We start from the raw sequence: 12,021 nt of genomic DNA on the forward strand, positions 1-12,021 counted from the left end.
AACAGCTCAGTGATTTCTTGATGTGCGCGTGCTGGACTTTGTGCAGACGAGAAAAAGAAGAAACAGGAAATTGAATAAACCCGGTGACGTCATCGGCGAGCGCCTCTGCTGGCCTTCGAAATGGGCTCGACTGCTGAGCCCTGATTTCTGCTGTTTCTCCCTCAGCTCGTCAACTTGATTTTCTCCATGAGGGGAAGTCTGACCGCGATGACATGTGGAGGTACGTTCACACAACGACGCGCCGCCGGCACACGCGCGACAGGCGTCCCGAGCACAGCCGCGTTTAGCCGGGGGCAGATGTGTGTGGCGACTTCATGTAAGCTAGGTGCAGCTGTGCTAGCCGTGGATGCTAAACCAGCCTGGACCTGCCCAGTGGGACGTAATGGTGACAAGTGAAGGGCCGCACGCAGCAGCAGGCGACATGTGTGCGATGTGTGATGTTAGCGTAGCAGGTGTCATGCTGTCGTTTCACTGTGATCACCGGGACATGACGAGGCTAAGCGGCGAGCTAACTTTAGCCAAGTCAGCCACTAGCTAACGGTAAATACAGCCACTGTGGAGTGTGGCGGCAACTGGAAGAAACCCCAGAATACATCTGATACCTTTAAAGTTTTCACTAACTTTATAAAGCAGAGAGTTTCTGTCTGCTGCTCGTCAGGGCTTTGACTCAGGAGGCAGCTTTAGGAACTCGGAACAAGAACACACTGGGGTCTGGTGTGTGGGCTCCTGTGAAGTTAGAGTTGTGAGTAATGAGTGAGTCCAGTCACTCAACACGTTTGTGTTTACTACAGCTCAGACTGTGTTACAACCCAAACCCACAGGACTGAAGACGATCAGCTGTCCATGATGAGTTAGACAGAACATATGGAACCACACTAAAACCAGCAGGAAGTACTGGGACTGGACGATATGATGCCAAGATTAAACGATCATTTCAGTAGTTATCGGTAGATATCACAGTAAATGTCACAATTTTGTTTCTTGTAAGTGTAAAGACAGATTTTTGCTCCTGGGTGAAGGTTGTGGTTTGAACTCTTCTTCATGAGCAGAGAGTGACACTTGATTAATGGAAAACTTTTTGACGGACATCAGTTATTGGTCCTTGCCTCTTCACAGTTTTTACAATGGAAGCAATATATTGATATATATTTGTCTTGTTTGGACTCTGATGAAAATAATCATCAATAGCAATAATTGATATTGTTTGATACTGCCCACTGTGCCCAGCTCTAGATTTGCTGTTTGCTCATATATAGACAGACATTTGTGTATTTGAATTGCTGTCATGCAAAACTTAGGGCTGGACGATAAAATAATATAAATAGTAATCATAATATATCTGTCTATATATTTTTGACACGTTTTAACTTTTTAAATGTGACAAATTGCTGCATCTTTTGTAATGTTTGTGATAGTTAATGAAATGTACTGTGAGTTTTGGACTGATGGCCAGAAAAGGCCATTTTAAGGCCTCGCCTTGGGATGACAGAGGTTTAAATGGGAATCTTACAGTACTTGTTCACACTGTACACTTTGTGTGTGGAATATTACTATAGTTTTCTAGTGTGTAACAACCTCTTTATATACAGTCTATGGTAACAACCCAAAATACATCACATGTTTTAGAAAAGCAGCAACAGATCACATGTTTAGTTTTACAGTTTTATCAACTTCTTTGATGAAGTATTGTGAACTAAAGTGCATGTAGATGGACATTTTTAAAATGTTTCAAATATCTTTCGAATACAAAATATAAAGTAGCAAAAGACTGAACTGCCTAAGGGCAGAAACATATATGCACTAAATAAACACATGTACTAACACAACAGACTTTCTAACATTGGTTAGAAAGTCTTTTATCTCAGGTGATATTGTGCTTAATTGTTTTTTTGACAAGTATAGAAATAATTTAGGAGAATTGTGACGAGCCAGTATGTCTATCTTTTCTATTTTTTAGGTGAATTGGCAGACAAGGTGAGCCAGGTGAATTCAGAACTGGTTCCTGTGCCGGCTGACTGGCCTGCAGTTCCTGTCGGTTCCTGTGCAGTACAGTAAAGCAACTTGCTCAGTCAGACAATCATAATGAAACCAGCTCAGGAGCGGAACCAGGAGTCCCTGCCTCCGAAGAAGAGGGACCTCCCACTTAGCAACAGTGGTGGAGCTGGAGCGAGCGGGGGAGCTGGGGCTACAGGTGGAAGTGGTGCTGGTGGTACAGGTGGGGGTATTGGAGAAGATGAAGTGGTTTCCATCCAGAACTCTGCAGCCAACAGTGACACTCAGGGAGGGAACCCATCTGCAGAGTGGCTGCGAGCTCAGCAAGGACTTCATTATGGAGTGGATAATTCTGATGGCATACCAGCAGTCCCCGTTGACCAGTACAGCATGCTCTACAAAGTGGCTCTTCCATCTGTTACCTACTCGCCTACCAGTCTTCACCCAGTGTTGAGCCACATCTCTCCAGCCTACACTGTTCATTCTCCTCTCCTGCAGCACCCAGGACTTCCCTATCCTCCTCTTGGTTACACCCAGATCCCTCACTCCTCTCTGCAGTTTGTTAGTTCCCCATATGCAGCGGTACCTTACGCTCTTGCCCCTGGCTTTGTCCCAGGATCGTTAATCTCTCCTTCAGGCACCATCTCTCAGCCCCACTCTGTGTCCCACCTTGTTCCCTATCCATCTGTCATACAGGAAGGTGTCGTTTCCCCACCTCCCCAGGCCCAGGTAGCTGCTCACACCTTTGCCAAAGTTGCAGCATCCAGCGGTGTCCCGATGATGCTGCCACCAGAGCAAGCTTCCCAGCAGCACCTTGGTACTGTAGGTGTCCTGCCCACAGCCGAGCTCAGCTCTCGAGGGATGCCAGTCTTCTACCACACTCAGGGCGCCAGGGCTGCCGTTGCCATCCGAGACCCCCACGGTGCCCAGCAGGAGAATGAACCAGAGATGAATGGTAGGGATAAAGAGCAGGGAGCCCGGGAGTTTGCACTGGACTCGGCCTACGCTGCCAGAAATGCACGCCTGCTGCAGGTAGCACCAATCACTGCAGCACAGGAGCACAACCAGGACAGAGGTGTGCAGAACCGAAGGCTGGAGGAGAGGAGCTCACCTGGCCAGCGCAGCACTCCCGACAGTGACCTGGAGGTAAGAGACGTCGATGGCCTCATAATGTGAATCCAGCTAATATGAATGTTCCCCACTGTTAGCAGAGGTGATGGTAAAATCCACGTCAGTGCAAAAATGTTCAACATGATGAACAGAACTAAATACACAGGGAGCTCCTCGCTGCAACATGTGTGATACCATTACTTTTACACATCTAATAATGAACGACATTCCCATTGAAGAAACCAGATTGCTTAATTATTTCTAACTTTGTTAAAATGAAATTCAAGTGTCCACAGACCCCTGACTAGAAATGCACTCTTTAACTGATTGACAAAATGAGCTATTGTAGCTATTAATATCAACAATTTTCTGAGTTTTCTTTTTTTTCTTTTTAAAATAGCAATTAAATGTGTGTAAATACTTATTAATACAATCTGTAACAAATTAAATATAATATAAAAGGTATAGGTAAGTATATTTGCTTTTAATGTTTTTCCCATGCTAAAACTTTGATCTCAAGTTGTGACCTTTAGCCTCTAACCACCTCGCCAAGTTTAATCCACTTTTGATTAAAACTGCCTGAGACATTGCTGTGACAGACAGATCCCACTATTTTCAATACAACTGCCCACTACCATGTAGCACGGGTCTAATTGACTTCTGTCAAACACTTAATCCTTGTAGTAGTGATACTTGCGTGTTAGAAAAATGTAAATGTCTCATTTCATCTGCATTATTATTGGAAATGTGGAGTGTGTCTGCATTCTACACTTTCACACCTCAGTGTTTATTTATAGAATATGTTAAGTTTCGACTCTGCTTCCTTCCTGTATTGTGTGCTATGGGTCTGTAGGTAATTGTTTGATCACTCATTGCCCAAAGTGTCTCATTGTTCCAAAGCTGTGGTATTTGTGGTTTCATTGAGATGCTCAGTGAAACCCTCAGTGCTTCTTCAGTGATGGTGCTCAGGGGAAGGAAGTTCAACAGCAAGTAGAATAGTTTTCTGTAATTCAAACATTTGGACAGTGTGAAATTGTGCCATAAGCCATGTTTAAATTGTTCTGTCTTTCTGAAAAATCTAAATGCGTCTGACTGAAACGTGCTACCTTTGCTCAACTTCCAGGTGCAGCAGGTGGTTGGACGTTTGGCTTCCTCTAACCAAGGTGGCAGCGGAGTGCGGAAAGAGGTCTCCTTCGCTCCCTTGAACCTCTCTCAGGGTCCCCAGAGATCCAGAGATGTCCTTGGAGAGAACACGGGCATCACTTTCAGCCGGACGGCGTACGCGGTGCAGCCTGCGAGCTATAGTGACCCTAGAATGACCAGTCTCCAGCAGCAAACAGGACAACATGCTGTTGTGCTTGCTAATGGGCAACCAGTTCTTATTCCCCTGGAGTATCACCTGCAGCATCAGCCCCAAGCACCACAGCAACACTACCCAGAAGTGGCAAATGATGCCTCAGCCAGCCATGCCTCTACCACCATGGCCTCTTTCAACCCAAACTTTAAAGCCTCCGATTCTTCAGCCAGAGTGTGCCTCTCTGAAAAGGCGGAGCCGCCCACAGCGCAGCAGCAGCTTGCCCATCATCCTCCTGTCCAGCCTACAGCAGATGTAAATCAGGCCTTAGCTTCAAGCCTCGCTCCCACGCAGACTTCCAGCAATCCGTCACACTTCATGAAAGGCGCCATTATCCAGCTGGCAACTGGGGAACTGAAGCGTGTGGAGGACCTGCAGACTCACGACTTTGTGCGGAGTGCGGAGGTGAGTGGGGGGCTTAAGATTGACTCCAGCATGGTGGTGGACATCCGTGTCAGCCAGCAGAGACCAGGTCTCGTGTCGCTTCACTTTACTGTTGGTGAGCAGCAGAGCAAAGTGACCATTGACGTGCCTCCGGAGCACCCCTTTTTTGTGTTCGGGCAGGGCTGGTCGTCCTGCAGCCCTGAGCGCACGGCCCAGCTTTATGGCCTGGCTTGCCATCATCTGCAGGTAGGAGATGTGTGTGTGTCCATCACCCTGCAGCAGCAGCAGCTTCAGCCTCAGCAGCAGAAACAACCACAGCACAATCATTCACAGCAACAACAGCAGCAGCAGCAGCAACAGCAACAGCAACAGCAGCAGAACCTGTCCAGGACTTTGAGCAAAACCAACGCCACATCAGGACTTGGTCATCAGCTCATGGGGCCTCCTGCCCCCCAGCAGTCACGGCCTCAGTCTCATTTCAGGATAGACCGCAGCCACAGAGAAAGACAGAGGGATGGGGAGAAAGACATGGCTGATAAGGAGGAAGCAACATATTTGGGGGTTGTTGGCCACACTGAGTCGCCCATCAGACCAAGTAGGACCACAGCAGAGCATCCGAGGAGCCAGAGCAGTTACCACTTGCACACAGAAGGCTCTGCTTTTGCAGGGGCGGGGATGGGAGCAATGCATCCTTCGCTCAGTGCCTCTCAGAGACGCTGGTCCTCACCTGGCCTCCAAAGATACAGTATGAAGGGAGACGAAGGGCCACGCCCTCAGATAAGCAACTCCGGCCACATAAGGCCCTCGTTCATCCCCCAGGAGGTCAAACTGTCCATAGAGGGGCGCTCTAATGCAGGAAAGTAGCATCACGTTTGGTAGCAAATATAGAAGAGACTGCCATCAGTAAGAATGAGTCTGACAAGGAGAGAAAGAGGAAACAAAGAGTGTGAATGTAGCCTCAGAATGTTTGAGATTTTGCACACCTAAAAATTTACAAAAATACAAGATCTTTCTGTGTCTGGTGAGAAGTTCTGGTTTGTTTTGGTTGTCACTCGGCCAAAGGATCGGAGCCAGTGCTTTCCCAGCCAGCTGAGGGCTGATGGGGACATGAGAAGCTGAGTAGAAAGTATGTAGCTGACTACCATAGTCCTTACACACTGCAATTCTCTTCCTCCCTCCCTCCCTCCTTTGTCGTCACTTCCTCATACCTATGCTTGGAGGTTCCCATCGCATTCAAAACTGTCTCACTTCCTTTTTGACCAAACTGTCTCTTTGGAAGACCACGGACTACAAAGAATGTTTGTAGCTCAGTAAAGCTACCGACTCTGCAAAGATCACAGCCAGGGATCTTTTATCTCCATTCCCAGGATCCTGTTTACTTCAAAAGCATTTACCCAAAAAAAAAAGGAGTGGAGTTGCTGATATCAGCATCACCTCTGGTGATGTCGGCGCTGTTGACGCTAACTGTGAGGAGTCTGAAAACCTCTACTGTCATCAGAGATTCCTTCCCCCCTTCTTCCTCTTGTTGGTCTGCAAGGAATGGGGTTCTCTCTCAGGCCTCAAGTGCAGCATGTCCTGCTTGTCTTACAATCGAAATAACGATGAATCAATCAAGTCTTGTCTATTCTGCAATCAGTGTCAACTCCAAAAAATATATTTGCTTTTATTACACACCATCACTCCCTCCGGTTTAGATGGAGGGCCTTAAAGAGTGGGTTTGTTTGCATGAATGCCGCAGATTGAAAATTGTTCACATTGGGTATTAGAAATGTTTTGCATTTACCTTCATCCTCTTTCATAATCATGCCCCCCACCCCCCACCTCCCGCCTCAAGATAACCTTACCAAAGCCATCTGTGGGAGTGACAGCACCCTGTCACATCACTGGCTGTGCAGCCCACTTCAGCCTAAACCCTGCATGAAGAGGTCTCTTCGTCCTCACCTTGAGTTCCTCTTGCTCAGTTACCAAAATTAAAGCAATAGTTCTTTTACAGCTCGTGGCTTTACCGCTCTCTAATCCTTTGGTTTTATATTTCTATACATCAGAGGTATGAGACCCTCCTGACCCTCTTTTAACCCAGACTTTGAAAGCTGATGCACTATTCATCTTTATTGATTTGTCAGTCGTTCTACAAAAGCAAATCCTTTTCTTCAGAAATGTTTGTAGATAAACCTGCTCGTCTTTGAATTTCCATCTCACCAATGATCTTTTATTTTACTCAAGTACATCTCCAAGAGAGACTTGACTCTAATTAAGTTTTGATCATGATCAAGTTCTCTTCTGTCTTTTGTTTTTAACATTTAACATCCTTCGCTTTTTGTACCAGGATATCCTATCCAGTGTATCTTATGATTGTCTCGTGTTGCACATAGAAACTGTCACTCATTGATTTCACACTGACCTTGTTAATAGGAATCACAGCCCAGTAGGTGTTTGTTTTTTAATGAAGGGAATATGTTTGAAGTAATATTGCTTTGTGGCATGTGCGCAAGAGAAAGAAACAACTGATGTGCATTTTCTCTGTTTACAAATTAGCCAAGATGAATGCTGCAGTTTCCTCCTCCTGAGGTATCATTGTCACTCGAAAGATCTGAAAGGGTGAAACAGAAAATAAGTGCAATTAGACCACACATAAAATCATTGAGGTTTACGATCAGATAGCATTCCTCACGCAGACATTCCCATCGCAAAATAGAAATCACACACTTCTCTTGTTTTCTGTCATCGATCTTAAAACTAGCCTCTGTGAGAACATTTGACTAGGTTTCAATATTTCTTGCTTTTTTCTTTTATTTCTTTCCCCTGTCAGTTACATGGTCGTAAAGTTGTGTGGGACTAATGTGTTGAACTAGTTTGTCCATCAGCCTCAGACACTGTTGTGAACGTCTGTTCCTCTCTGAAGCCATCGTGGTTCACTGAGTAGAACACCCTGACCCTCTGTCAGCAGACAGAGGCGCCATGAGGTGACGTATCAGAGAGGGTAACCCGAACCGGCCCCTGGTGCTGTTACTACGAGCAGCTTTAAAAGACGGCTCCACATTTTTCCAGTTCTGTTTTAAAACAGTTCTCTGATGCCCGTAAAGACTTACTGCTCGCTGTAAACATTCCTCCTGTGTTCAGTGGCTGCGTAAAGATTACTTCCTGATGTTATTCCAGTGTAAGTGATATGGGACTAAACCAGCTTTCATGTTTTTGTTTATTAAAGCACCTCAAGTTAATATGAGACTTGAGCAGTCACAGATGAATCAATCTTTCAAATTTATCATGGTATGAAATTCACTCTTTATTTTACTGCTCCTGTGCTGCTGCTCAGCAAGAATACGCTGTCATGGGAAACGCAGGGAGGGAATTTCATACTAGAACTAGAGTGGCAATCAGTGTAATGTGCATCTCCAGCCAAGACAAAAAGCCCCAGTAGATTAAAATAACCAGCTACAAATTTCACACGCTGGTAGAAATCACTCCCCTTAATATTCCTGATTTTTTCATCCAGTGGTGAAATGCTAAAAATAAAAAAAGAAGCCCAATTTCACAATGTAAACAGAGGAGAAAAAAAGATTCCTGGATCCGCCCCTTGGTCTGGAAAAGTGCCAACATTTCATGGGTTCTTTCTTGGCCCACGTCCCGTCCTTCCATAAAGTTTTGTGGAAATCTGTTGAGTAGCGTTTGTGTAATCCTGCTGACAAACAAACAATATCTCCTTGCCAAAGGTAATTTCTACCTTCAGATGATTCACCCACATGATTTCAGTACAACTGCTTAAAATTCTTATCAGCTACAGATTAACTGTCAATGCATTTACTCACAGAACTTGCTTCTCCGGAAGAATGTGCTTCACCCCATCACTTAAACTGGAATCCCATTTGGAATAGATCACTGCAAGGCCAATATTAAGAAGAGGAACGTTTACAATGACAAATAAATCTTTCTGTGTACTTTCAAAGTACTATAGACCAACTAGTGTTTTGGTAAAATCAACTGGAAAAATGAGAACTTGATCTTTAAAAGGGTGTGAAATGGGAGATTCATTCAGAAAATGATTGAGTACAGTTTTAAAACATCTTGCCATCCAAAGCTCAGCCTGTATAATTTCTTCTTTTTTCATGCTTTAAGCAATATGCATAAACCTGATATCATTTCATGTAGTCTTGGCATGTTCTATGCAGTAACCTCAGTGTTGTACCCTTCAATGTCTTAAACACAGCTCTTTGAAGCTGTAGGGCAGGTTGTCAGATGCAGTCATTTCCCGTTAATGTCTGGTTATAGGATTTTTACTTCCAATAGGAATATACACCAGTATTTTGCTTTGTTACTTTTTCTCTATCAGTGGTCCCCAATCTGACGCATCACGTTCTCCTTTGTCTTCTTACGATGCTACACAGTCGGAGCCAAATCACTCAAGACGGGCATCACTAAGATGTTCACGTGTTTATTCAGCATTAGTTTGGTACAACTGCCAAGCCACTTCAACATCGTATTACTAGGTCAAGATGCATTTAATGGGATTCAAACGGTGCAAAGCAGTGCCTCCTGTGACTTTACCTCCTGCTAATTCTCACAGCATGACCATCGTGCGCAGCCATGAGCCCTCTGCTCTGAGCAGTGTGCGCTCGACTTCTACAAAGATGTCCAGGGAATCGTCTTCACATCTCTGATAGTCTGTCGCTGTCTGTAATTGCACTAAACGCCCTCCTTTACAGTGTTTTTTTAAATTGAAAAAACAGTTGACAAATTGAAGAGTTTCAAAGTGAAAAGCACACGAAATCAAGGAGAAATCACCGGTTGTGTGTTTCTGTAGATAAACGCATATTCTTTTTTTTTGTATAGTTTTGAAGATGCTTGTCAATAATGCCTTAAATTCTGCTGTGTACAATGTGTGAAATTGAAATAATGGAATAATGCTTCTGGTAGACTCTGTATTGCCCCTTCAGGCTCGACACTTTTCACGTTTCTCAGCAGAAACTCTTCTTCAGATGTCTCAAAGGGCGACAGTGAATCTTCTTTGGTCCTCAGACCATGAAGTCTACAGTACTTTTTGTTCATGTGTGTGGGTTTCCTCTTTTTTTAATTTTCTATTCTGTTTTCTGCTTCTTTTTTTTTAATACACTAGATACTTTTAACATTTAGCTTCTAGTTTTCAGTGTGTGCAAGTGAAGTGAATGGAAGCTCTTCTGTGCGCTTTTTACAAGATGATGCCAAGAGTGTCAGCAACAGAGGGCAGTCCGTTGATTCCACACACACACATGCACATCTGTTGTTTTTATTGTTGTTGCACAAGCTCTGCAGTTTTTTATTTTATTTTATCCCAGGAATTAATGGGTTGTGTTTGGTGTCATGTGTTTTGTCCAACAGTCACTGGACAGCAGAGGGTGGGTTTTAATTCAGAGACAGACCGGCTGCATCAATCCGATATGTAGCATTGTTGGCAATGTGATGGTTTTTCTAATGTTATGTGACGTTTGACCCAGTATTTGAACTGCAAAGGTGAATTTAGGACGGTTTTGTTGTTTCTGATGTCAAATTTAAAATCAGGAGAATTGAATGGTTAAAAGTTTTAAAGAAGTCTGTATTTTCAGATTTGACATTGTACTTTTTTGGCACAAAGTGACACTGCTTTTTATGTGATGTGTAACCATTGAAAAAACGAAACAAAAAACAGCATCTTTTTTTTTTTTCTCTAAATGCCTAAATCTGCAAAATATATGCAATGATGTATGTGTAACATTCAATCCTCAAGTATAATCCAGGTTGTATGAACTTTGTATAGTGAGTTTTAATATCGTATGGCCGTACCAATATGTATTGATCTTTATCAGAAGCCTTAGAGTTGTCGACCCAAAGTGCTCCCTTAGAATACCCTACACCTACCTGACTTTAACAAAGCATTAATATCTCTATTTTGTTGCATTTTTATTTGTACCCTTTTTGAATAAAATAGATTTGTACTGTATATTTGTACCTCTCTGTGAACTACTTAGGGCGGTTTTTGGTTCTTTTGTTTTGCTGTTTTAATTCTATGTAAGGACACAAAGATATTGTATTTTTATTGTTACAGCTAACTTGGAGACATTGCATTTATCATGTTTGTTAAGTAAACACAATATAATATATATATATATACAAATATAAATATAAACTATTATCCAAATGGTCTGCTGTGTTTCTTTAGTCCCATTTATGTTCTTACTTGTTTTAGAGGTGGTGGAAGTATTGATGTTTTACTAAAATGAAAGTAGCAATAAGTAAGTTCATTTCTGAACAAGTTCAAAAGCAAAATATAAAATTAGATGTAATACTGAAGCTGATGAAAAGGCGATGATTTAACTACAAATACTCAATCTGAACTGAAAAGAAAAATGTTGGACCAACTTTAAAAACAAACAAAACTTCAATTGGTAACAAATAATGAAGTTTATATATTCAAGTTACATTCTCACAATTGATAAAATAATATTATTTTACTTTTTTCATATAGAAGCCTCTAATCGCTTTATAGTAGTAATAACTGAATGTGTAATCATAAAATAGAGCCACGACTTGATACTTAATATTGAAACTTAAATGTGACTGAGTAAACTTAATTGACAAATTTACTTTGAAAACAAATCAAAATTTAAAAAATGTTTAATCTTTACATTTTTTGAAGTTTTACTTTTTAAAAACTGCATCTAAATGGTTCAATTAGTCAACTTCTTAACTATAATTTCAAGTCTTGGTTATTAAGTATCTTAAATTAAGAGAGGATTTTAATTAAGAAGCAATCTGCATATAAACATTTTCTTAATTTTTGTTGTCTCTCTTATCTTTGTGTTTTAAATGATTGCTTTGATCGGTGAAGCACTTTATAATCATGTTTTGTATATATATATATATATATTGGATATATAGCATTCAAATGCTGTTAATGTTGTGGCATTGAATTTCAATACTTATGTTTAATTCACTATTACATATAGTTGTTTATACATACAAATAACGTAGCTGTTATTTGCCTGTTTCTATATTGAATTTAAATTTGGTGCAATGAAAGAATAAATAAGAACTGAAAAATAAAATAGAAACCACCCACACTTGCAATTCTGGGAGAAGACCTGTATGTGTTAAATACTTGTTTGTGTGACAGTGAGTCCATAAAAGCAAAGAAAGGCCACAGAGGAGGAAAATGAAACTGGACACTGTCA

General features: G+C 42.2%; 1 protein-coding gene across 1 annotated transcript; it reads left to right on the forward strand.

Moving 5' to 3' along the window:
- The first annotated feature begins 64 nt into the window (after positions 1–64).
- atxn1l (ataxin 1-like) lies at positions 65–10,988 on the forward strand. Its single transcript, XM_020098910.2, has 3 exons — positions 65–220; positions 1,958–3,138; positions 4,226–10,988. The coding sequence occupies exons 2-3, from the start codon at positions 2,083–2,085 to the stop codon at positions 5,702–5,704; spliced, it is 2,535 nt and encodes an 844-aa protein (XP_019954469.1). The 5' UTR covers positions 65–220; positions 1,958–2,082; the 3' UTR covers positions 5,705–10,988.
- The last annotated feature ends 1,033 nt before the right edge of the window (positions 10,989–12,021 follow it).

The sequence above is a fragment of the Paralichthys olivaceus genome, chromosome 1, assembly GCF_024713975.1.
Source record: "Paralichthys olivaceus isolate ysfri-2021 chromosome 1, ASM2471397v2, whole genome shotgun sequence".
In the NCBI taxonomy this organism is placed as follows: domain Eukaryota; kingdom Metazoa; phylum Chordata; class Actinopteri; order Pleuronectiformes; family Paralichthyidae; genus Paralichthys; species Paralichthys olivaceus.

Bases quoted from the DNA above. Each gene is read 5' to 3' on its own strand.
- atxn1l (XM_020098910.2), top strand. From the start codon at position 2,083: ATGAAACCAGCTCAGGAGCGGAACCAGGAGTCCCTGCCTCCGAAGAAG. The intron at 3,139-4,225 runs GTAAGAGACGTC...CTCAACTTCCAG, and splicing joins CTCCCGACAGTGACCTGGAG to GTGCAGCAGGTGGTTGGACG.